This window comes from Pieris brassicae, chromosome 13 (assembly GCF_905147105.1).
Source record: "Pieris brassicae chromosome 13, ilPieBrab1.1, whole genome shotgun sequence".
Classification (NCBI taxonomy): Eukaryota; Metazoa; Arthropoda; class Insecta; order Lepidoptera; family Pieridae; genus Pieris; species Pieris brassicae.
Window position 1 is genome coordinate 4,751,945 of NC_059677.1, and position 26,633 is coordinate 4,778,577.

Below are 26,633 nucleotides of genomic sequence, written 5' to 3' on the forward strand. Positions count from 1 at the left end.
AAATGTTTCAAAGCTTATTTTGTAATCTTAGAGTTACTAACAACTAAAAGTCTTCTATAGATCCTCGCTTATCTGCTCCTTTTGATTATCCAGTGAAAAAATATTAAGTTCTTTGATTAGATATTAATTTTTATAAAAATATGATATATTTTACAACAATAAAAAAAAATATAAAAAGTAAAATAATTATAAGTTTATAATAATACATAGCTTCAATCCGGTGAAATGGTGTTTTCTTTTAACTTAAGTATAGTTCTATACCTCGCTATAGTGTTTATTAGAAGCAACAGTCCTCCAGGTGAATAGGCGAGCCAATACGTTCGCAATAAAACTCGCCAAAGGGATGGGTCTCGACCATCTTGGTGAGCATTTTGGAACTCATTCAACCAGCTCCTGTTGGGAAATATAATTCATCATTTACAAATTTATATATTTATTTATAAAAGCTTGCCAACGCTCGATACACTGATACATTGGTACAGGAAATATAATACAGTATTTACTTTGACAAGCACTTTTTTGGCAAACATGAGAGAAAATTGAATAAAAAGTGTGACCTAGACCTAGCTTTATCGGAACGCTCAATCTGTACATCGGTGAATTCTTGACAATTTTAATGATGAGATTTAATTTAAGGGCAGTAGGCTCATCTGATGCTAAGAGATTTCGCCGCCCATGGAGACTCAATGCCGACACTCGCGAGTGCACTGTCGGCCTTTGAAGAATTGATACGCTCTTTGACGTACCCTAGAATTAGTTGGGAAATACTATAGTGGGCATCTAGTTCCACATGGTGGTAACTTTTAAATTGCCTTTAAATTAAAAGAACATTTTTTTAATATTTTTAAACTGCTTTAAAAGTACAATTTACGTTTTCTGTAGGCTTCTGTCCTTGTAGGTTTAGCTAAATAATAAAAAGTGAAACAATAGTGTATCATCATTATTTTCAAAGAAACACTAAGAAAATGCGGAAATTCACCAAAATCAGAAAAAAATATCTATAACTAAAAAAATACGTATAAATTGTAGGGGGTCATTGGAGTTCCTCTCAGGGTGTTTTATCTCTGAACCACCGCTCGACACTCTTTTCGGGACATTCTGTATATGTGTCCCAACGTTAGATAAGTTACATATGCTAGCTTCTAATATTTATTTAATTAAATTCTAAACATTTCTATGAAACATATTCTTAAGAATCTTGCTACAAGTGCGCATGTGCAATAGTTACTCATTTGACTCGTTCGGTTGTTTACGAGTTGTTACGAATTGACTCGACCATTTTCCCGAAGTGGCATGATCGAGTCGGAGGAGGGAGTTGTGATTATAAAAGAGGTTGTGACATATGCGCACAGGCCTTTTCTTTGCACAACTTTGAAGTTATACAGTTCACGTAAAATCAGTGAAGTAAATTATAGTGAATTAAGTCATCATTGAAGTGTTTAATTTCCTACCCTAAGAACTAAATCAACTACCGCTAACAATTATATATCGATTAGTCAATAATAAAATCGCAAACCAAATATTAACAATCTTACACTTGTAGCCAATAAATTGTATAACGTGGGTAGTATGCCCTTTAATTAATTTATTTAGGAAACAAAACAGATGTGTTAATTTTATGTTCTATATAATAAAACATAAAATTAAAACATTGGATAAATCCACAAAAAAAATCACCATACATGCGCGGCAGTCAAGAATAACTCGGAGTTCTTGTTACGCTTCCTATTGCTACCAGTTATCAATCTACACTTTTTTTCTTATAAATTGGACATTATCTTTTTGGAGAACTAAAGTGGTGATGGGTCATATGATGACAGAAAAGAAGCAAAAGTGGAACAGAATTGTAACAGAGTGTGAAACGAAAGACAGGATATAGATAGATAGACAGGAAGATGGGAGAACGATATAAAAAGGTAGCGGGATTCGAAACGTTACAAACCGCCACGATTATAAAAAAAATTAACGAGGCCTTTGTCGAAGGACAAGCTATAAATAAATATATAACCGTTTACCGATAGATAATAAGTATAATAAATATTACTTTAAGCACATTCGCTTCAAACTTAGCATGTAAGCTAAACAAGGAGTCGGTACGGAATAAGTTTAATACGGAATAACCTATACGGTGGCCATACTCCAACAGCACATTGTTTGTTTCAATTTTTTGTCATCACGTTTCTTGAAGTATGGCAAATGGAAAAAATGTGTAGTGGGGTTTAGTAGTTTATGTATCCATTTTGAAAGATCGATACACGATTTAAATAACTTCGCCCTATAGAAAAAAAAACCAAACATAGCCAATTTTTGACATTTGGAATTCATTTTATCACGAAAATGTATATAAACTTGACTTTTGAAATTTAGATCATACATTTTATCGTGAGTCAAGTCGTCCATTTCAGAAAAAAACTGATAAAATTACATTAATTTAATGTTTTATATAACCAAATGTTATTACGGGCCGGCGCGCCTCAGTGCTCCAGCTCTCCATTGCGTGCCGCAGTCCACCTGAGACACTGCCACAGAAATTCGTGTATCTATCTGGTCAATATATTGTTGAAGCCAAACAAAATATAGTGACTTTCACCAGTATAATACCCGAAACAGAACTAATCTAAGCGAATCCACCAGGCTCCAGAAGATAAAACACTCCTTATATGGAAATTGTATTCATTTTTACAACAGAGAATTCTCACTGAATAAGTCCAAACGCAAATTAATCAATAAAGCTTTTTATAAATTTTACGATTATTTAAATGATCCTAATTTATTTATTAACACTTCATTACACTACAATATAACTGGCGGCCTATTCGCTTTCGAGCAACCACTGTGAGTAAAGACAAAAATAAATAAAAATGTATTAAATTACATAAGATAGGCAAGAAGTGCAAAAATACATGTTATACACAGTTATTAAGACAAAACTAAACAGGAACAAAAAAAACAAACTAAACTAAAAAGATGATACATTAAAAATAGAAAGTAAAAAGACACATAAATCACGATAATTTAAGATAAGTCTCACGTCAGTTAGTAGTTAGTAAGAATGTTAGGAATACGATGTGGACAGTCCCTGGGGGATGTGAAGTGGGTAATCCTTGGGATAACTCAAAACTTGGCGATTAAAAAGAGTGGCGAAGACTTTATTGCCAGTTCTTCTCGTCTGTTCTACGCGTTTGATTTGAGAATAATAATAGTAAAAATTTACAGCATAAGGAAAGAAGTCTTGGAAGATTTGTGTGTAAGTTTATAGTAAAATTAGAGAAATTTCGCCACTACTTATCATTTATATTTATAGTTTTATTTTACGAAAGAGTGTTAATTACGGATATATTTGAATTTGTGAGATCGAACTTATGACCTCAAGGATGAGACCAACGTTTAAGCCATAAGGTTAACAGTACTTTGCTTTTCCTTTGAATTAAATTCCAAGCTCTTAAAAACTTTTAATTTATTGCACTCACTCAGACTCTAGTAATTAATACGCGTGAAGTGGATTCTGTAAATTTTAAACAGAGATACACGGCCAAACAAGAAGTGGTAGGCAAGGAAGACAAGGACTGTTTGTAGTCCATTGAAATGTTACAATTTGAGGGCTAAACTGAACATTTGATAGACGCAATTTTATTTATGGGACATGTAGGGGGCGTCAATACAAGCTTGAAGTCAAGTTTGTGGGAAAGGCGCCTTTGTTCCCTGGCTGCCATGTTGGAAAAAGGGGTGAAAATATATTTAAGACTAAATCTCCTAAACTATCTATCGTACATAAAATTTGTAGACTCACTTTGTAGAGAATCACTGTTCACAATTATGTCTATGTAACTTTAAAAAATCCAAAATTCAAAAAGTTATAAGTAAAAAGAATCCTATTTAGCTCAATAACTTTTTTTATTTATATTTTCTCTTGCTCTTTTAAATTAAATAAAGTTACAAATGTCACCTAGCAACGTGACCTCTTGCCAAAATAACAGCTTGTCATGCATGCGTAAAACGTCAAACAATTTTTTAAACTTTATTTTATAACAGTTAATTCATAATGAACGACTCTAGATATAAATGTTATCTTAGACGCCACTTGCAATTGTGATAATCTAGGAGTAATTTATGATAAACAGCCACTCGAATACATAATATACAGGGTATTTGTATAATAATAAAAATGTAATACATTAGTGGTATAATAATATAAAAATGTAATACATACAACTACATCATTTTTTGGCCTCAGATTTCTGTATTTGTTTCAAGATATTTGGTCAATAGGGAAATAGGTGTACAGCCTCATGTGCCTGACACACGCCATCTACTGTTTTGGTCTAAGGCAAGTCGGCTTACTCACGATGTTTTCTTTCACAATTGCAGCGAATGTTAAATGCGCGGAATAGACGGAAAATCCATTGCTTGACAGCCGTGGATCGATGCTACGATCTCAGGGATGAGGGACGCATGCTGAAGCGACAAAGCCAACACTATGTTTTAAACAATATAATAGATGTAATTTTTTAGCTTTCGTGAATTAGTACAATTTGATTGCCAGTCAAATAATGAGCCGCTTAAGTTTGTTACGCCTGTGTGGATGTCTTATTCTTGTAGATTTGACATCTTCGAAAGTATATATAATTTAAGTAAAACCATAAATAATTATATATAAATACCTTAAGATACTATGTCTTGCTTAAGTCCTCTAAAATGAACTAATTATCACTACTATTGTTTTGACAGAACACATAAAAAATATATAAAATACAGTTGTAGTATTTACTATACATACATTCGTATTAGACGAATGAATAATAAAACATTTGTACAATTCACACGTGGTATAGTGAAAGCTATGAAACGAATGTAATTTAATTACTAATTTAAAAATAAATAAAACAATTTAAATTTTTAAAGTCGATGAAACGAAAAAAATTCTATAAAAAGATACAGACACATAAAATGATAAAGTAAGAGAAAATTAGGTCACTTCAAAAAGTTTTTATAATTGATATGTAAATAAATTTGATAAATTTCATCTTATGTCGTAATTAAATTAATCTCTTATTTAATTTTATTGCATATCTTTGGTTTTTTTATTCACAAAATGCTTAAATACACACTTATCTAAAGTTTATCCATTGTATGTAATGCTTCCTAGTGAAATTTGTTAAATAGACATTATAAAAAAAACAATATTAATACAAAGTTTCGCGTTCAGAAACGGCGCCGAAACACGCCATCACAGCGCGTGCGCTAAAGCAGACGCTGTCATAGATAATTCACAAATGGAATTTGGCATAGAGTTCGCGCCTCGCTAACACAGCACACAACTAAAAAAATTTAACCTCTTTGGAGAAAACTCTTTTATATTTAGACAGGCTTTGTATTGTTTTAAAATAAAAAAATAATGTGTTAAAAACAAACAGGAATATATTTTAGATTTCGATGAGGCATTTAAAATAAAAAATCAAAAATAATATTTTAAAATATATCTATAAACACGCCATTTTGGCTTTTATTCAAATTTTTTATTTATTTTTGTAACGTTTGTGAACTATTCAGGCGATGGAATCATGTCATGATGTTTGAACAATAAATACTGGTGTTTTTAACAAAGACCGCTCTGACGTGAAATAATAATTATTGTTGCAAGGCCGATAGTTAAACAGATTGAGGGCGGTTAAACTAATTTGATTATTAGATAATTGTTGTACTGGCCATTTTCAAGCGAGTTAAAACTTAAAATCTCTCAATTCAAGAGGCTTTTTTTGACACAAGGACACCGAGACAGAGAAAAAAAATAATGGCGCTACAACATTTTTAGGTCTGGACCTCAGATTCTGTATCTGTTTCATGATCATTCGTTAATCGAATAGGCAAGTAGGTGATCAGCCTGTGCCTGACCCACCCTGTCGACTTTTTGGGTCTAAGACAAGCCGGTTTCCTCACGATGTTTTCTTTCACCGTTCGAGCTAATGTTATGCGCACATAGAAATAAAATCCATTGGTACACAGCCAGGGATCGAACCTACGACCTCAGGGATGAGAGTCGCATGCTGAAGCCACGAGGCCAATACTGCTTACACCAAGAGAAATACATATTAATAAATATTATTCTAAATACCGATATCTATAATACACTAAAGGGATTGTTTGTTCGCCACAGGTGTTAGAACCTGTGGCGCTACAACCTTTTAAGTCTGGCCTGTCTGGTTTCTATAACTATTTCATGGTCATTTGTCTTATAGGCAAATAGGTCAGCCTTCTATGGCTGACATACACTGTCTAAGGTATGATAGTTTCCTCAGGATTTCCTTCGCCTTACGAACGAGAGTTATAATAACCATTGGTGCTCGCCAGACTTCGAAAGATGACGTTAGGGTTTAAAGGTGCAAGCTCAAGCCTGATATCAAAATACGTAGGCTAACTAAGCCAACTCCAGAACTGATATTAAAAAGCATCAATAAAAAGACGCCAATGTTAGTGGCAATGCATTAAAAGTGAAGAATATTTATTTACTATAATGGGAAAAATTCCTCACAAGAGATTGGTTCAAAATTGTATTGCGGTAGACTCAATTGAAAGATGAGACCAAAAGCTGACAGAAACTGACCCAAACAGCATTCGTCCATCGTCCAAAACTGCAGATTTATTAAGGCAGTCTATTTCGCACATCACCTCAAAATAACTTTATTCATACCAAGAACATTTCTGAACGTCAACAGATAATATGTAAAATTTATTCTAAATTTACATTTACTACCAGTCAAGGGTGTAGAGCGAACAAGAACTGGCAATAAACTCTCCGCCACTCTTTTTAATCGCCAAGTATTGAGTCATACAAATTGTTTGAACTGGAGCAAATCAATCCCAAGGAATAGGAAGAATTCTTAAAAGGCCGGCAAGGCACTTGCGAACCTTCTGGTAATTATAGGTACCACCTAACATCAGATGATCAGCCCACCCGTTTGCCCTATTAGATAAAAATACCCAATACGGTCAACAAACATGATGAAAAAGATGATATTAATTATTATATAAAAGATTAAGATTTAGGAATCATAAGTAGGCAAGTCTAGTCGCAGGAGTTTTAGTATTTACCTCTTCATGAATGGAGACTTTTTCCAGTTTATTTCAACTATCCATGGCTTTCTTCAGTTACACTTAAAATAACCACAACAAAACATTTATCAATACCTAACTAATTTTGCATTATAACCTTTTGGCAGTTCACTCAACGCAACCATGGCAACAGTATACTCCGTGTCCGCAAAAATTAACGCAAAACGTCTGATAACGACTTCATGTGTCATCGCAGTAAAAGATAATAAATATTTCTGATTGTATACGTAGTTTTAGTTGGATTCTTATGTTTGATTCCCGGCACCAATTAACGATTGGTATATGGCATTTACCAACACTCGAACGGTGAAAAAAAATATAAAGAAACCGGCTTGCCTTAGATCCAAAAAATCAACGGCGTGTGTCAGGCTCAGGAGGATTTAATTAATTATCATGAAACAGATACAGAAATCTGAGGCGCAGACCTAAAAAGGTTTTATTTTTTTGTTATTTCAAACCTATACATAATCTATTCACAGTCAATTGTTAAGTTTTAATATATAATTTCTTAAAAATATTCCAAGTGAAACTTACCTCTCTAAATGACTTCCAAGACGATCGGAGTCGTAATTTTTATTTGGAACAATAAGGTCGTCTTCTTCTATATCACTTCTATTTCCTTTCACAAATATCGGACACACCCAACATATAAAAAGCCTGGATAACGGATTAGGCCTGCTCCGTTGTTTGTCCATTTTAACATACACAACTGAATTTATTAACGCACAAATTGTAACTACACAATTGTAATACGTGATAATGATTGTAATCAATTTAGCGCAAGATAATAAAGTGATGAAATCAATTAGTTCTCATAAAACAACAAAAAAAGTTATTTACATTAGGGCTAGACAAAATCTAGTCCAAAGAATCCAATTAGTCATAATGATTTATATTTTGACACACGTAGACTACAAATATCAACCTAAAAACTTAGCAGGCGTATTCGAAACGGGGCCCGTGCTATTTCCCGTATCTTTGGAGGCAGGCTGGTGTAGACCTGCTTAGAAATAGGAAATATATTTTTGGTATGTATAAGTATATAAAGAATGTATAAGGAAACACACATGTCCATGTTTTTGGACTTGACAACTTTTTGTGCTTAAAGCGTGGCTTACGATGTTCACCTTTACCGCTCGAGCGAATATTAAATGCGCACATAGAAAGTCCATTAAAATAATATAAAATATGTTCATTATGGAACATAAGATACAAGGATCACTTTTTAAATTTGAATAGGTAGACATGCCTACTCATCGGCAAAGAAAACAGAGGATGTAGGCCGAGAGAATCATCAAACAACACTTATTTTAAAACAAATATCGCAAATTAATTAGAAGTAGCGTATAGATGTAGCACTACTCCTAGGTCCTTTTATCAACTAGATAATCGTTAACTTTGTAGTAAGCCTTTTTACACAGCTTTTATTTAATACATTTCTTAAATTTATTAAAAGGCAGAGATAAAAGAGCCTCTGGGATTTTATTAAAGAAGAGTATCCCTTTTCCCAAAAAAGAATTACAAACTTTAGATAGTCCGTATGTTCTATTCTAGTGAACTTATCACTATAAATAAAAGAGCTTCTGGGATTTTATTAAAAGTGGTTGGTTTGGTGCACAGCCGGGGATGGAACTTCTCATTGCTATTTTTACACTTACTGTTTTAATTTCTATTTTATTTTAATCCACACGTATCTCTGCCATCATCATCATGATCATCCATCAGGTTAGTTCAAAATCTATTGAATTCTACGGCAAAAAATCAAGGAGTGGCCACACTAGATTTTCATTTCACAAAATAAAAATTAAATTGGAAATGTAGATGATTATGAAGGTAAAACTGCAAGACGTTATAAATAGCCCTACAAAATGACAAGAAAGTCAGCCCAGAACAAATTTGATATACTATTTATTTTTCGGGATTTGAGGATCGTAGTCCACACAATGACTAGCAGTTTTTTTATTAAATTAACAAAAAAGGTCACACAGATTAATGCCTAGTAATTAATGTGATGATAAAAATATAAATGTTAAGTATCTTAATATATCTTTTATTATTATTATGTATTGTTCGATAAATAAATTGTTAACTGCTTATATTCTTTTATATAAGTCACCACACACAAGGGTTGGTCATTCGCATCAAGCAAAGCAAAAAGCTCAGTTGTGGAACGACGGACATCGAGGAGTCGAATTACATGTTCTGCCTCGACATCCGATTTCTGAGAAATGAATACAACATTGAAAAATAATTTTATTATATATAACAATAATTTAGAACAATTTAATTAACCTTTACACTCTTATGAATGGGACAAACTTGTGAACTCATTGCATCACAAATGCAATTCGAGTTTTTCAAATTGTATTCAATATTTTCGACAAGCAGTTTGACATGACATATTGGAACCATATTGCATTCACAGTCGTCTGATTTAGAGCTACTATAACTTTTAATAGAACCAAGATTATCGACCGGTAGGAATAACGAATTGTATAATGTATTCTTATTCGTCAATAATTCTTCATCGTTAGGAACTGTTACAAAACTTTGATGGCTTGAAGAGCTTTCCTTTCCTTTAACTTCTGTATTTGTATCATTGTTAGATTTATTAATTACATCAGCTGATTTCTTCAAAGCTATTTCATCTTCATTACTTGTTTGTGTTTGACATTCTGATTCTTTGATATCAAAATATTCATCATCTTTTAGCTCTTGCGTTGTATAACTTAAAAAGTCTTTGCCAAAACTATTATGTTCTGATTTAATAAGTGGAACAGCTCGCATGATGTACGACAATTTTTCTGGATATACTTTACTAAAAGAGTTCCAAATTAAATTAATTTTATCGTCGTTTGTTTGTACCAATGATTTAGTGCACACGCAACCTAAGTGGTTATCACAGGAACAGTTCAATGTGTAGCCAATGTAGGGTTGTTTCAATTCGATATTGCTATAGACTCCTTTCGATGTTGTTGATGACTTTAGATCAACGTTTGATAAACTAGGTATCTCTGTTTCCTCATTCACAGCAACTCCTAAAAAATATGGTTCGGTGAATGCATTGCGACATTTACAATCAGTTATGTACAAATCATTAAGTTTGCATGATGTTACTTTTTCTACCATTTCCACATTAACTCGACTATCTATAGATGGTATGGGGCTACATGAGGTATTTAGTACATCAACATTTGTGGTAAAAGACGACATTTCCTTTTTAACTGGCGTCTGAAAAGTTTCTTTCTCTGAAAAACGAACGCTCGTTTTAGTTGCGGGTTCGTCATTTGGACGCTTTCTTTCACACACACATAAATCTTTGAGCTTTTTAAAATCGTTATTAATTAAATTTATGACTTCATCTAACACGTTTGGTAATGCGCTTGGTTCCTCACGTTCCGGACAGGTACACTGAACGCGCTGAATTTTCATATTTAAATATTCTTGTAATAAACCATAGACCCGCGTCCACCGGTCATCACCTTCACATGGTTTTAAACATTTACAAGAAACCTTGTCCATATTTATGCTTATAAAATCCTTCACTTTATTTAAAACAGTAGAATATAATTTCTCTTCGTCTTTTGGTTGTATACAGGAGGATTTACAAGATGTTTTAAATTGATTTAATCTGTCTCTCAAGTAATCTTCGAGTAAATTAAAAGTATTGCATTCCAAATCGTTTTGCTGTTCACTGTCATTGCAACATATACAAGATTCTTTTGTTGGTTTCGATATGTTACTTAATCTCTCTACTTTATCGCATTTTATGTCGTTATCAAATAGTCGTCGCAAATTATCATATGTATCAGAGCGGCTACATTTGTCCTTATTCGAAGTTCTATTCAAATTTGTATTGTCTGGGACAAGTTCAATCTTTGACTTCATCTCATGGGTGGTACATCTGTTATCTGTTAATGTGGCGCCCAAAAATTTTATGTCATATTCACAATCATATGAAAATAATTCGGAATCTTTGACAATTTTGTCTATAAACGAATCCTTTTGAATACCAGCTTCTTTAATTGACGACTCGAAGGTTTGATCAGTAACGTTAACTGTGTATATTTGTGATTTTTTCTCGTGAGGTTTTTCTTTATCGACTTCTTTACATGCACATAAGTTTGCACTAATACATTTAAAATTACGTAAAGGGTTATTGTCACTTGTATTTGTTACATCTGGACTGCATTTGCAAACATTTTCATCGCTTTTATCTAAATTTACTGCCCCCATATATTCTGATAGAGTAGATAATGGTAGGTAATCTAATTTCTGTATATTATTTCTGTCATCTATAGGATTATTATTTACATTATTTGAGTCTTTAGTTTGACGATTACCATAAGAAATGTCGAAAGGCGATCGTTTTATCCCATTCGTTTCCATTGCTTTATCAAAAGTTGGATCGTCCAGCTTAAACTTCCAGTTTTTTAAAGCATCTAATAACTTGTCTATGGATTTGTTTGATGGTATTTTATGTAAGCACACACACTTGCTTGGACATACTTTTTTCCGTCTTTTCTTATCGCTGTTGGCTTTGGAAGATTTTGGTAGTGTTACAATTGGTTTCGACAACTTCACATTAGAAATTTGAGTAGTTAATTCAGTAAAAAAATTTGGATCCCATGATGATTTAGACTTATTTGGGGCATACGTTTCTTTGGTTTTATTTGGATCGCATAAACATAAGTTTACAGCCACAGAAGGATCCTTTTTCTTAAGATTCATTTTATTTGAATATTTCTCAACACGTCCACTTATATTGCTTTGAAATCTATTGCTTTTTCTAGTTTGTAGTGGTTCGACGAGCGTTGATTTCAAAATATTTACTTTATTAGTAGTTTCATCATTGCTTATCTTTTTGTCAATTTTATTGCTGTTCAGGGTTCCCTTTTTACTATCTTGTTTCTGAAATAAAATATAAAAATTTACGGAATCTGCAATATTTTATAGACAGTTTAAAGCTCTAGAATTCAATAATGCATCATCGGGAAAAGATTGATAGGCAGGCCAAATAGGATGATGACTGATGACTTAATAGAAATATCAGGAAAAGACTGGCAGACTAATGGAAGACTGATGGTTTGAGGATGCTTTTACCCAAGAAGGGTCAATTTTAGGCGACTTCCATTTTACTACTCACATTCGGCATAAGTAAATACTAACATTTGAAATGGAACTTAAGGATATGGAAAAAAATAATCGTTTATTATTATTATAATGCATCTTTACTACTTTCTAACCGTGACACGTTGAATTATTCTGGCCAATTTGTCTTCCATTTGCCGCAAGTCTTCTTTCTTTATCGATTCCTGAAACATTTCAGTCCTAAGAATTTTTTTTAAAACTTCATAATTATGATCAACAGCATAGATAAAAACAACTTGTACATTGCAATCATTGTAATGTTATCTGATTATCAGTATTATCTCATTCGGAGTTTACGATATATTATATACATATTAAAAGATAATTAGAATGGTTCAGTATTGGCCTAGTAGCTTTACCGTGTGACACAACCCCGATAGTGCATTCAAATCCAAGCTGTGCACCAATAGCTATGTGTGCAAAAACACGTGTACGTTAAACCATCATCAACCAACCAACCAGCATATCTAAGACACAAAAATCGTTGCCAGGTTGCAGGCTCAGAAGTAATCTTGCCATTTGAGAACGAAATAATTGAGCTGCAATTATTTATGATTAAAGATTTAATGTCTTTTATCAGAATTGAAAACATACTGTGTTCGTGACGTTGCGCCTGATAAATTAAATAAGGCAATTGTAGGTCATGAGTTTATTTGCCTCCAACTAATTTAAATTATATTGGAACATACATATTTTAAGTTTTCTTCAAGTATTTAAGCTGTTTTCTCATTTATAAATAGCTTCTTTAAAAAAATATATACATTTGTTATGTTTTGTAATGAAAAAGAACATTTTCCTAATCGTAAAATCATTTTATAAATATAAATTCCAAATTATTAGATGAAAATGGTGATTTTTTAAATATAATGCTAATTAATTAAACGAATTTATGAATTTAGTTCATTAACTTTAATTTAAAGCAAAATAATGTAAGGTCAGTCTAAAATCATTAAATTTCACTCAAACTTCTGGAAAAAATTGTATTTATTCTCAAGGCCGGACGGAGGCTTGGAGACCTCGGACAAAGGAGGACTTTGTTAACTTATTATCCTAATACATTGAACAATTTATTCTAGATCAATGATTTATAATAATGTTGAACAGTATAACAGCTGATATCAAAGAAAAAGTTTTACTGAGAGAGAGATGAGAGCAAGCAATAGAAGAATTTGGAGGAGGCCTTCGCTCCGTTGGAGTGCGTGTACTAGTTTTAAATATCAACATAAACTAACTATACTACTCGAATAAAGTTTATCGATATATGTTACATATAATGCCTTTTTACCACGAAAGGCCGCATTAAAGGTATATCTAGCAATTCTTAAATACCTTCTTAAGATCCTCAATTTGTGATTTTATGTTCGTTACATCTTGTATTGTCTTCTTTAAATATGATGAGGTCCCGTCAATTTTTCGTCCAGTTGGATGTTGAGTCTTCACCAAGCACGGGTACACCGCTGCATCTAGAATAAAAAATCGGTTGTCTGTAAAGTCGCTTTACTGACGATAGTTAAAGGCATAGGAAAATACTGATGGAATGGTTGCTTTTTCAAAAGAATATTTTCATTTTATTTCTTTGATAGATATTTTGTATGGATATAGAGAAGTAGGTAAATGGAAATCACAATTGAATTGATCAAGTTACATTTATTTTTACGCATAAATACAATGTAAATTGTATTTCAAGCCTTAAATCGAACGCCTCAGAGTCATGTTTTTTCGAGCGCGCAGCCGGCTCCATCGAATTATAAGACGTTGTCACGTCAAAAGTCGTAGCTCTTGAGTAATATATTAATATAATTAAATTTTTAGCAATAATTAAACATTCGTGCCTATTATATCAAGTCGTTTACTGTTGGTGACACGTACGTTCGCGCATTGGTAACACGAGAACCAAGACTTGAATGTCTAAGAGGAATTAGCTGATTTCGTTACAATTCCTATGGGATCAGTGGTGGTAATCTGAAAATTCCGATAGCGATACTTCTCGATACGTTTTTTGTATGCAATTTTGATGTAGTAGATAAAAGGGCCTGGGCCTAGTGCTTGACAGGCTACTTCCAATAAATTTGCGATATTTTTTTTACAATAAGTGTTGTTTGCTTGCTATCACTTGATATTTTAAAAGAGTAGCGAGAGTCTTTTGCGCCGGCGTTTGTTCTCTATGCCTACACCCTCTGTCTTCTTTGCCGATGAATAGGGATACAATGACGACGTGGAATAAGTGATACCTGCATCTTATATTTCATAATAAACTTAAATTATCAAAAAATTATTTCACAAAGATCAAATAGTTGATCTTAAACTTACCACATCCTTGTTTGTTTGACTCAAAACGGTAAGTCGAATGACATTTATTTACCCTTATTGTAAAGTCGACAAGAATGTAAAAAAATCATAACAAAAACCAAACAAAAATAATTATGATAAAAAACTACGTGAATTATACAACAAAGTAAAATATTATATATTTTCTTTGCCGTAACAAGATAAAAACCTTTTTAAAAACTTATTCTACGTTTAATAATAATAATAATAAAACATCTTTATTTTCCTAGATGTGGTTAGATCGATCCACTACATCCGTATCCATACATTAAACTATTGATGCACAGCCGGGCATTGAAGCAACGACTTCTGGGATTTGTTTCGTACGTTAAAGTGACTAGGCCTACGCACCTAACTACATGGTTTCTATAGGTTTTTAAATTATCAAACCTCATTGACCGAATCTTAACTTTGGTAGCCCTGGAAGAGACCAGCCAATTTTCTCTTACAGGTATTTAATGTTATTTATGTGGCAGCCTATCGACCGAGGGTGCAACTCTAAACTCTGAACCCACCACTGTCGTGGAACACCAATAGAATGTCCACTCCAAGTATGCCTTAAACATTGAAATCCTGAGAAAACCTAGTCTAAGACCCAAAATGTGTCAGGTATAGAAAGCTAGATGATTCTTTAACTGCCAAATATCAAAAAAACAGCCGGGAAGCTTTATTTCACTTACTTTGCTGCGGTTTGCATTCACAAGGAGGTGGTCCAGCGTTCATAATATCCTTCGCTTTCTGCGCCATCAGATCCGCCCTCTCCCTGAACAGTTGCTCCGCCAACTTTGTTGCCAATTTCTGTGCTCTCCGTTCTATGGCCCTATCTTGCCAGCCGTCATCCTCGTCATGGCCGGAGACTGCTCTTAAATGGTCGTTACAGGATGCACCAACCCACTGCACAGATGTCGATTCAAGTTTTACATCAAGTAGAGAGGATTAATCACATGAAAAATCCATAATTATTACGAATTTTTTTACGTGCAAACGGCTAACCTGATGTTAAGTGATACCACCATGAATATTCACACTGCTAGAAAGCTATTGGGCATCACCATTAGTAGTTATAATGCAAATAAATTATTGACAGACGTGAGTCATGTAACCTTATATTAATTAAGTTACATGTATATATTTGCAAAATTAGACTTTTTAGATTACAATTAGTGTGAGAAACCATGTCCATCATGTCCAATAGGTCGAAAATACTTATATTCTTTAACACAAAACTACAAACTAACTTTATAGTTTTTTGTAAATCCAGCATCCCACCCCCACTACTCCTAATGTTATATTAGTTATAAGCTCAAACGATCTAAGATGGTTGACACCCAGCTTCAAACATAGAGCTTCATCATAACATCCCTTCAACAACCCTATTTAAAAGTTGAAGGAAAGTTTTAATTGTGAGTATTAGGAATATTGGCATTGAGACTGTCCATGGGAAGTATCACATAACATCAGATGAGCCTCCTGATGACGGAGACCTAACCTACCTAGAAATAAAATTAAACCGTACCTTAGCATGATACTTCTCAATGGAAGTAGCAATTGCAATATCAAGTTCGCCCAAGAGCAATTGCGCGAAGAAATTTCTCAGATTAGTTTTAACCAAACTCCCACGATCCCAATTGTGTCGATCCTCTAAACATTTAAGTAGTTGGCATGGCATCTCAGACCTCGTACCGCCCAACTCCGATTGGAGACCACTGAACAGGTCAGACAGAAGGTTCGACAGCAGTTGGCTTCTTAGCGACATGCAAGAGCATGCATCCTGAAAATACCAACCATATTGCAACGTGATATGAACGTACAGGATATTGTGTACGCTGTACAGTACTTACCGTACTTATTGTACTAAGTACGGTGTTACTAAGTAAACACTGTATGATACTGTACAGATAATTTATATAGTTATACTTTTGTACTATAGTAAAATGATAAAATTAACAAAAACAAACAACACAGTACTTTTAAAACTGAATTTTAACTCACCAATGCTCTGTCTTCCGGTTGACAATAACACAGAGCAGCCAATGATGGGGTTCTTTTTACTTCAACAGCGGCATCTTGGGGCAACTTGCATTCGCACTCAATCACTCTATTCTTTAGCTCATTCAACTCATCTCTTCTAGTCTTCAACACATCGACTCTCTTCTGTATTCTTCCGTCACACATATCCTTACAACCCTCCAGATCTTCTATTATATTCATTTTTTCTTGGCGCATTTCTTCCAGCTGACATTTAAGAAATCAAATTTGTGACTGACTAGATGCCCCGCGAATTTCGTTTCTCCTTAATGTGATTTTACTTGGCCTGCGTTAGTTGTTAGTACATATCAACATGGAACATTATGCTATGCTACCCCAGAGTTCGGTTTTCCGGAATGAAAACTTGTAAAGTTTTTCTGTGAATTTATCTCTATATAAACCTCAACAAATTAAAAATAGGGGTTGATCGTAGAGGGTTGAAAATTGGGTGGACCACATTTAACCTAACCTAGACCTAACCGATATTAAACCGTTTACTACGTAATCTCTGACATATATATTATATTTCAGAGATTACGTAGTAAACGAACACGATGCCATTCGTTTTATTAGAATGGCAACATCACGCAATCTTACAGGTTGTAAGTTGTCAATGCGTTAAAGTCAATTTGTCAGTAGTGCGTAGATGCGATCTCTGATCGGCGCCTACGCCGGACGTGCATACTGTATTAAAATTTTAATCGCGTTGAATCTACGACATACATATATATATATATATATATATATATATATATATATATAATGTTATATTAGATATAAGCTCAAGATTTAAACGATTAAAACCAATTCACACCCGGCTTAATTTAATTTAATTGATCGTAATTTTTTTAAAATTCTTTGATTAATGATTGAGACTCAGTCTAATTCTTTTAAAAATCACAATTAAATTTGATTTGTTTTGTTATTATTTAACTGTATCATAGTTATATACATACAATAATGTTATAATACGCACGTTGGCACGTTCTACGGTAACGCGTACGAACAAAATGCACGTTGCCACCACACAATTTAATTTAAAAGAATATGGTATCTTCAGATTGAATATTTATAAAAATCCGCACAATCGGCCATATAAAAGTAGTCCTGCAAATGTCACATGAATCTTTAAAATGCTAATAACAAGCACAGTTAAGTTATTTAGAATTGTTGTCAAAACTTATGGTCTAAATACTCTCCATATAAAGCCACATTGCCTTAAAAAAAATTCAAGGGGAAGGTGAACACGGCAGTGGCAGTGATGAGTGAATTCACTCTGCGAACATATAAATATATCGATAGTGTATCGCAAATAATCTATGCCTCCGCTGTCGCACAAATCCCATAGGTACAAGGAAACCCAGTTCTTGGTGCACACTTGGGTTGCTACTACACCCATCAAGACTTTCACTATATAGTATGGCCTACTATACTGTAAGTCCAGTCTGGTTTCCAATTTATTCTATAATTGCATAGCAATACAACTTCTTGGGTCCACAGGAGCGTTCGAGCCAATGGTAAGAAGGACTGCTCCTTTTAGGTTGGAGGAACAAATCACCATACTCCCTGGAAAATTTTCTTAATAGCGCTGACGCAACCTTGAGAGCGCGAGGTACAAAAATTATTATAATGATCGGTTTGGTTATTGGAAGTTACAGAATAACTTGCACAACGGTGGCACAACTTTGAACTTTGATCCGCCTGCGAAGGCTTTTCGTCGATGGATATTGATGTAATTGTTATTCATGCATTCATTCTATATTATTTTATTAATCAAAAATTACTCGTGGACAACACTTATAAACATGATAGAAATAGATACGTGTGAAAATTTCTTGAGAACTTAAGAGAAGAACGATGTGGATTTGGTATTGGCATTTATTTGCGTTAATCAACTTTGCTACGAAATTTATGGCAGGCGCTTTTGAATTTTGTTTCTTAATAGATATTTCTCGGTCAAAGCAATTCTGATTGATGGGTTATATAAATTGTCAGTTCATAAAAATACGATAATAATTCTATTTGCTAAGACAGGATTTAACAACATGTAAATTTCGTTACATAACTACCATGGTACCATGGTCTTTTCCGTATATATTTTATCATTTATTAATAAGTGTTGTACTAGCTGTGCACTATGCTTTATATGCGCGATACTCGTTCATACGGTGAAGGAAAACACCGTGAAGAAACTGGCATGTCTTAAAACAAAAAAAAATCTTATTGTTAGAAACTAATATTTTTTTTTTATATAGCTAATTTCAAATAATTTCATAACACGACGTACATAACTAACGTACTCTAAAATTTATCTCTAAGTGAATGTAATTCTTTGAGAAATAAAGTATCTTTGAACTGAAAAAGAAAAGACAGAAAAGACTGTGTTTTCACCACACAAGTCACCCACTTACCTATTAGACATGATGACGTAACAGTTACAGAAGCCCAGACCTAAAACGTTGTAGGGCCCTGGTGTATATATCGCAGCCAACTAGCCGTTCAATTAACAGCCTAGCCCTTTAACTGAACGGCGCCGTTTAACTAACGGCCTAAAAGATATTCAGCCGTAGCGTTTAATATGGCTAATGTTTGGGCCAATCGTACGACGTAGAGTCATTATTTGGCAAAAATAAATAAGATGTAAACATAGAATATATTTCTTTTAAAACTAAATTGCTTAATCCTTTGTACTTGATGTTTTTCGTGAAACTTTGGAAAACACCATCAAAGTTGTGGTTTGCCGACGCCATATTGACAGTTTAAAGAGTTTCGTTTCGAGTTTGAGAGTGGCAGAAAGTGAAACGTCATCGATCTAAGTCATTTGCTGTTTGATCAACTGGCTGAACATCTTTCAGGCCGCTAGTTAAACGGCTTAGCTGTTAATTGAACGGCTGATTGAGCTAGTTGGATGCGACATATATGTAATGACAATTTATACGGCTACTAGTGTTAGAAGTGACTTCGGTACGTCAAACGTGTAGGATTTTGACAAATGGGAGACGAACATAGCGTTTTACAATTCTATTTTTTTAATATTTCCTCATTATGATCTGTTGACTCAACTGTATGCGCTATGTCTCGACTGTATATATCATTATGCAAATAACGAATAAAATTTATATGGACAAATATGACAGAAGCTAATCTTATAATAAACACTGTACTTTGTAATTCACTATTGATTATAACATTTTAGAAGTGTAAACTAATTAAGATTTTTTAACTGTATAAGTCTTATCTTTCATATAAGGAAGGTGTTAATCGAACAATAAAAAAATAAATCAGTTGCGCTAACCTGTTTTAGGTCGGGGCCTCAGATTTCTGTATTTGTTTCTTGATAAACGTAAATACGATGTATAAACGTAAATTAATCAATAAGGATTTTAATAAATTTGACCATATTTTAATGATCATAACCCTTGGGATTGATTTGCTCCAGTTCGAACAATTTCTATGACCCAGAGTTTATTGACAGTTCTTCTTGCCCGCTGTAGGCCCTTGACCAACTGGTAGTAAATGTAGACATAGACATAACATTTATTACTAACAAAACACACACACAAAAACAAATAAAATAACAATAATCAAAAAATAATAATAATTGAAAAAGGTTCAATTGTTTAATTGTGTAATGCGTGTGTGCTGTGGTTGTAATTGGCCCTGGCTGACATTATACTGAGGAGCAGAGTTGTTCCACAGCGCTGGTCATTCTGACCACAGCAGCTAGTTTTCGCCTCAGTCGCAAAAAAAAACAAATAAAATATAATACTCAGTAAAAACAAATAATAATAATAATAGTAAAAGTTAGCAGTGTAAGCACAGAAGATTTTTTTTTAAATACAATTAAATTAAAAATAAGAATAATCGTTAAGAAGTAGATAAATAAATATTTTTGGGCGGATTAAAACCTATATTACGTGAGATTTTTGTAGATGTTTTTTATAATTGCGACAAAAGTTTGATTTTACTTGAAGATTTTTCAAATGTAAATTTACAATTAATTTAACTTCTTTTCTGACGTTCATAAGTGTACCTGTTTATCTATATGAATAAAGTAAGTTTGAGTTTGATAATTTGCCAATCTAATAGGCTTGATGGTGATTAGATGTACTTTTTGGTACACGATGTTTTCCTTCATGAGCTCAAAGGTCGCACGCTGAAGCCACTAGGCCAACACTGCTTTACTTAACATATATGTCTGGCCATGTCTTGAAATCGTGTGTGCGGAAATGTTAGTTATTTCGACTGTGCGTGGTGTTCCCACGAGTATGTAAGTGCCTGCTCCTATTTCACCATGCCTCCTGCTGATAGAGGACAAATGTTTGTTTTTAATTTATTATAATTAATTACTTAAGATGTGAACGTGGTGTAATCGTTGTAATCGAATAGGCAAGTAGGTGATCAGATACCTGACACACGCCGTCGACTTTTTGGGTCTAAGGCAAGCTGGCTTACCTCACGATGCTTTCCTTCACCGTTGGAGCTAATGTTAAATGCGCACATAGAAAGAAAATCCATTGGTGCACAGCCGGGGATCGGATCTACGACCTCAGGGATGAGAGTCGCAGGCTGAAGCCACTAGGCCAACACTGCTCATATAGTATTTATAGTATAATAGTATATATAGTATTTATATTTTATTTATTATTTCATTTTGTGTACATATCGGTTAGGTCTGCAAATCTGACAACATCTATTTTCAATTCCCCCAAATGTTAAGGTCAGTGCATCCCTAAATTTGTATTTTTCGATAAAATATTTATTTTATTTTTATCATACAACATACAAAACAACCGTTAAATTTCACCCTTCCACGATCAAGCCCTATTTTTTATTTGTCAATTAAAAACTAATGACTTGAAGTTTGAGATTTATATAGAGAAAAATTCACATTAAAACCTAAAAAGTTTTCATCGGGTAGCATAGCAAAATGTTCCATGTTGGTATATACTAACAAGGTAGGGTAAGGAAAATCACATTCAGGAGAAACAGGTTTGCAGGGACAGCTAGTCCCTATTTCCCTTGGTCACGGCATCACGCGTGAACGGCTGGACCGATTTTGCTAATTATGTTTTTGTTTCGTTGCTTAGCACCTTTACAAATCACACTTTTTTCATGTAACCGTATGGCGTTTGACATATCATTGACAGAAAGCGCGCTGCAAATATCGTCAAAGAGGATGTAAGGAAAATGAAAATTGTTATTTAATAATAAATACTTAGATCGGAGTTATTATATTGATAAAATAATAGAAAATAATTACAGTCGCTAATTGTTTGTGGCGTTAATCTTGAAAACCCATGTTTTTCACATGGCCAGTTATATGTCTCCTGTTCCCGTGTAGGAATACCAACTAAACTATTTTAATACGCGCCAGAAAAACAAACTATGTTGTCTATCATGAAGCATTAGAATAATAACCACTTTGTTTCTGAAATATTTTTTAGTTAATTATACCAATTCGAAATTAATATTCATTGTTAAGACAGAACAACATCTGTCGAGTCAGTTATCGTTACCGGAAATGCCCAATAAATTGACATCATTTATAGGTATCAGATGTGTCACTTTGTTTTAAGAGCATACATAACATCTATTACTAACGAAACACACAAAATAATAATCAAAAAGGAAAATTCAAAATTAAAAAAATAATATTTTTTAAAAGCAATAGTATAATACATTTAAAGTGTGTAATGTGTGCGAATCACTTTGGATGACTAAGAACTGTTGGATTGCGAACTTGCGTTACGCGGATAACACTCTGTTTGCATCCAGTTCGCAACACTTGGAAGAGCTTCTGTCAAGGATGGAACGAGTGAGCCATGAGTTTGGACTTAAGATAAATCGCAGCAAATTTAAGGTAATGATTGTTGACCGTGCCAGAAATAACTCGCCTCAAGTGATCTCGAGAAATCGCGAAATGCAACGTGGTCCAATCTTATCTATCTATCTTGGGGCTCAGATTCCAAGCAATGGCGGATGCATCGAAGAGGCCAAACGACGCTATGGACAAGATGCAAAAAATAAGGAGAAATAGGAATATAACAAAAGCTACGAAGACCAGACTCGTGAACACACTTATATTCCCCATATTTCTGTACGCGGCTGAAAAGTGGACCTTGCGAGATGTGGAAAGGCAGAAAATAGATGCTATGGAAATGTGGTGCTGGAGGAGAATGCTTGGGGTTTCGTGGACCGAGTTTCGTACAAACGTCTCGATACTGCAAGAACTCGGTATTAAGCAGTGTCTGTTTTCAACAGTATTATCTCGCATCCTTACATTCTTCGACCACGTATCTCAGCGTGGTGTTCAGTCCATACAACGCCTTGTTATGCAGGGGATGGTGGAAGGAATTAGACCGCACGGAAGTTCACTTACGCGTTAGACTGACCAGATCAAGCCTACCGTAGGAGGTTCACTCAACGAGCGCAGTAGGATAACCTCTAATAGGCAATGATGGCGAAACGTCCTGTGGATCCACCACAGCGCCTCAGACGCAAAAAAAGAAAAGAATGTGAAAAAAATACAATAATAATAAAACTTAACAGTGTAAGTAAAAATGTCTTTGTGTGTATAAAATAGCTATAATAATAACAGTATATAATAAATAAATAAAAAAGCGATTAAAGACTTAGCCTCACAGAAATTGTTTCATTCTATGGTCATAAAAAAAGATTATTTGAAACCCCCCCCCCCCCCAATACAACAACCTCTACCAAAATTAACTCGAAATATTAAAATACTTACTTCCGCCTTGACTTTATTATTCCTCGCCTCCTCCACCAGCAGTTGTTTAGAAACATCCATCATCTGTTCCTTCAAAGCTGACAATTCTGAACGCATCGCTCTCTCTGCTTCTAGAGTTAGACCCCGGATAGAATCTTTTTCATTCTCCAGGGCTATAACTTTACGTCTTGCTTGCTCTTCTTTATACTGGAGGTTAAAGTTATAAAGTCAAAAGCTGTCTTTATTCAATAAGGATTAATGTTAATTCAAGTAGAATAAAATTAATTATCATAATTGTTTTATTTTTAATATTATCAGGCTCTTTCCCGAAGGAGTAGGCAGGGACCAGGGATCTTCTCTAGCTATGGTCCTGACATATCTCTCTTGCTTCCACATGACATTCACCATGCATGCACCAGCATATATTATTTTGATATGATTGCAAACGAAACAATCAAAAATATGCACCCAATGAGGGCAGTCATCGCAGCACATGGATACCCATGTTGATGGGTACCTTACCCGCCATAGGGAGGAGTATACTCATTCTTTAAACAATTGGCTGTCGTATAACCTAGGGGAGATCCCCACCAAAAGTCGATTCCACAGATTCGCAATAAAAATGTCTTGTGAAGCAGACCGTGGAAGACTTCCGGCCATCAAGATAATGCGGAAACTTTGATGTGATGAAACGAGGCAAAGGGATTAACTCAAACAACTCTTCAGAACACTCTCGATAGTACACTGAACTGAACTGGTACTTCTTAATTGTCCCTTTTCTGGTACCACAAGGCCTATCCAACCCGATTTCACCTTTATTATTTAGATATACAGACATTAAGTAAGAAAATAGAGTAAAGTATGAAAAAATAAGGGTGTTTTAAGAAGACCACCCGTTACACTCAGTGCGAACTGAAGACAAAAAGTGCAATCACGTAGTCCTACAGAGTATGCAGTAGTTGAAATACTAAGACGAGTTAAATCACGACCAGTCACCATCAGCATCCGTTCGAACACGGTGCATCGTCGCGTATTATATATTTTCATTAATACTATTTAGAAAAGTATATCGTGACTGGCAGAGTGGAGGGCACTGGACCTTGCGACCGATCACCACCCAGGATCACAGGCTTACCGAAACCAGGGGAGGGGAGAGTGGAGGAAGTTGTGTGGCGCTAACACGACCTTCAAAAAAAAGAGTGCGACAGAAGAAGATGAATAATACTATTGTAATTACATGCATCACGATCACACCCCACATACACAGACTCATGTACATATTTTCATTTTCACACCATCACACAACACAGCCGAATTATGTATTACTTTTCCTTTCATTAATATTTGATTTTTTTGTATAATTTATACAAAAATTTATTCCATCTTTGGCTATGTTTTGGTATAATTATATGTTTTGGTTTTTAAGTGTATAACTAACTAACCTAACCTCCTCGGAGAGGCTTCAAAAGATTATTGATACTGCAATAACTTACCAATAGTTCTCTTTCCAGCTGCGTTGACCGACAATGCAGTTCAGCCATTGCCGCGTCACCTTGCGTCGCCTGCTCACTGAGCCTTAGCCTCTCACAGGCTCTATTACACACTTCCTTTTCAATTTCCGTCAATTGCTCTCTCTCCTTTTCGACGACTTTTGAACGCTCCTTCAATTGTTTTATCAGTACATTCGTAGCATTCTTATAATCGTTTCGATCTTCTATTAATTTCTTTATCTGTAATCACTCAATCAAATCAAAATTATTCGTACACATATTGATAGCCGAATCAATAAGGCACGTAAGAAAAACAAAGGAAAGAAACTAGTATGGGTATGGATAATAGCGGACGCTGTGCACAAACACACACCACATTTTATTTTATTCCATAAAAATATAAACAATGAGTTTGGACATTAAAATGAAAATGTTGTATTTATATTTATGGACACGGAAGTGCACCGCCAAGTCGGGCAAATGAGCACGGCTTTACAGATTGCCAGCCAGTGAACTATGAAATGTGTTTAAATTTATATGTATTAAATGTCTATATACTATATGTAATCTATGTATGAGCAAGCTGCACTAGATAACTAAATATATAAGACATGTGAAATCCTTCAGCCCTACAGACCCTAACACATAAATAGTGAATACTTCAACAAGTATGGGATGTCTGCTCCAGACCTAAGGTAACAGACGGAACCCTATGGGTGGTATCAAAGGTTCAAGGTGTTGGAGGATCATCTCTTGAAGTAGTCTTCGCCAATTTAAGAGGAAGATTGGTCAATGTTCAAATAATATGTATTTAGATTACTCTTGTGAGCTGTCGGAGTATCGCACCTTCAGCTATTAAAGTAGAGAGCCACGTGAACCATGTCAGTTGGTTAATGGTGAAATGAAATCTGACAACGGCCATTCACCACCATCCATCCGTTTGTTGAAGCAGTTTAGGCCACTTTGTGGTGGATAAAATCAGATGCCTGAAGCTACCAAGTAGGCATTGTTACAACACGGTATATTTAAAATTTCATTCAATCGTATGGACCTCCTACGAGTCCTAATTGTACGGACCTTTTTGCAATCTCCAACCATCTTTCCTAGGCCATCATTGCAGTTTGGTTTGTCCACCAGGCACAAGGCCTTTCGCTTCTCGGATCTTGTGCTTCGTGGCCATTTCACCAGTCTTTATGTCGCTACCTGGTTACGTGCAGGTCATTTCCATTTTAAAGGGAGAAAGTTAGCGCATCAGTGATTCTTTGTCCTTTTGCTCGATGCCAGGTAACTTCTCTTCATTATTCTTTGTGTAATTTTGCGTTTTATTTTTGAATCAAACATCCAACAATATAACAATGCTTTAATATCCTTACAAAAGCATTACAAAGAGATTTTCACTTATAAACCAAAACAAACTAAGAAATTGTTTGTGATCACAGCATGCCCTTGCTTCCAGTGAGATTGTAAGGAATTAATGATAGCAAAAGATAAAATAGGGTGGGAATAATATCTACCGTATGGAGAGTCAATCTTAATAATTAATATTTTTATTTTTCTTTACTAAGCCTTGAAATCAGATTAGGGTAAAAACCCGCCTTCACCCTGAAGGACGTGGACCTTTAGTTTGTACTTGACCCCACGGCGGCCTAAGCTCCACGAGGTCCGAGTCTCTCAGGAGACGTCATTGCGCTAGTCGCGATAAAACGCCCATTCCGACTGAGCTACGCTCGCCAAAACAGCCCGATCTGTAAAGGCCCTTTAGACCAACAGCGAGATTTTTGGTTTTTTATGTAATA

The 26,633-nt window shown here is 34.5% G+C and overlaps 2 protein-coding genes across 6 annotated transcripts in view; both read right to left on the bottom strand.

Annotated features, from left to right (window-relative positions):
- LOC123717913 (ATP-binding cassette subfamily C member 4-like) overlaps positions 1 to 7,824 on the bottom strand; it is a 35,677-nt gene extending 27,853 nt beyond the window's left edge. Inside the window, exons 1-2 of the mRNA XM_045674185.1 lie at positions 7,645 to 7,824; positions 262 to 393 (exon numbers count right to left, since the gene is read on the bottom strand). Coding sequence (XP_045530141.1) covers positions 262 to 393; positions 7,645 to 7,805 — 293 coding nt within the window. The 5' untranslated portion in view covers positions 7,806 to 7,824. The remainder of the gene's footprint in view (positions 1 to 261; positions 394 to 7,644) is intronic.
- Positions 7,825 to 9,350: 1,526 nt separating this feature from the next.
- Positions 9,351 to 26,633, bottom strand: part of LOC123717912 (thyroid receptor-interacting protein 11-like) — a 34,533-nt gene continuing 17,250 nt past the window's right edge. For 3 of the 5 annotated variants that reach the window (XM_045674180.1, XM_045674181.1, XM_045674182.1), the window contains 8 exons: positions 24,841 to 25,077; positions 23,369 to 23,554; positions 16,582 to 16,824; positions 16,106 to 16,360; positions 15,270 to 15,483; positions 13,591 to 13,724; positions 12,357 to 12,425; positions 9,351 to 12,021 (listed from right to left, as the gene is read on the bottom strand). In XM_045674180.1, coding sequence (XP_045530136.1) covers positions 9,394 to 12,021; positions 12,357 to 12,425; positions 13,591 to 13,724; positions 15,270 to 15,483; positions 16,106 to 16,360; positions 16,582 to 16,824; positions 23,369 to 23,554; positions 24,841 to 25,077 — 3,966 coding nt within the window. In that variant the 3' untranslated portion in view covers positions 9,351 to 9,393. Of the gene's footprint in view, positions 12,022 to 12,356; positions 12,426 to 13,590; positions 13,725 to 15,269; positions 15,484 to 16,105; positions 16,361 to 16,581; positions 16,825 to 21,922; positions 22,049 to 23,368; positions 23,555 to 24,840; positions 25,078 to 26,633 lie in introns of those variants that run through there. The other 2 variants (XM_045674183.1, XM_045674184.1) reach the window with 2 other exon arrangements.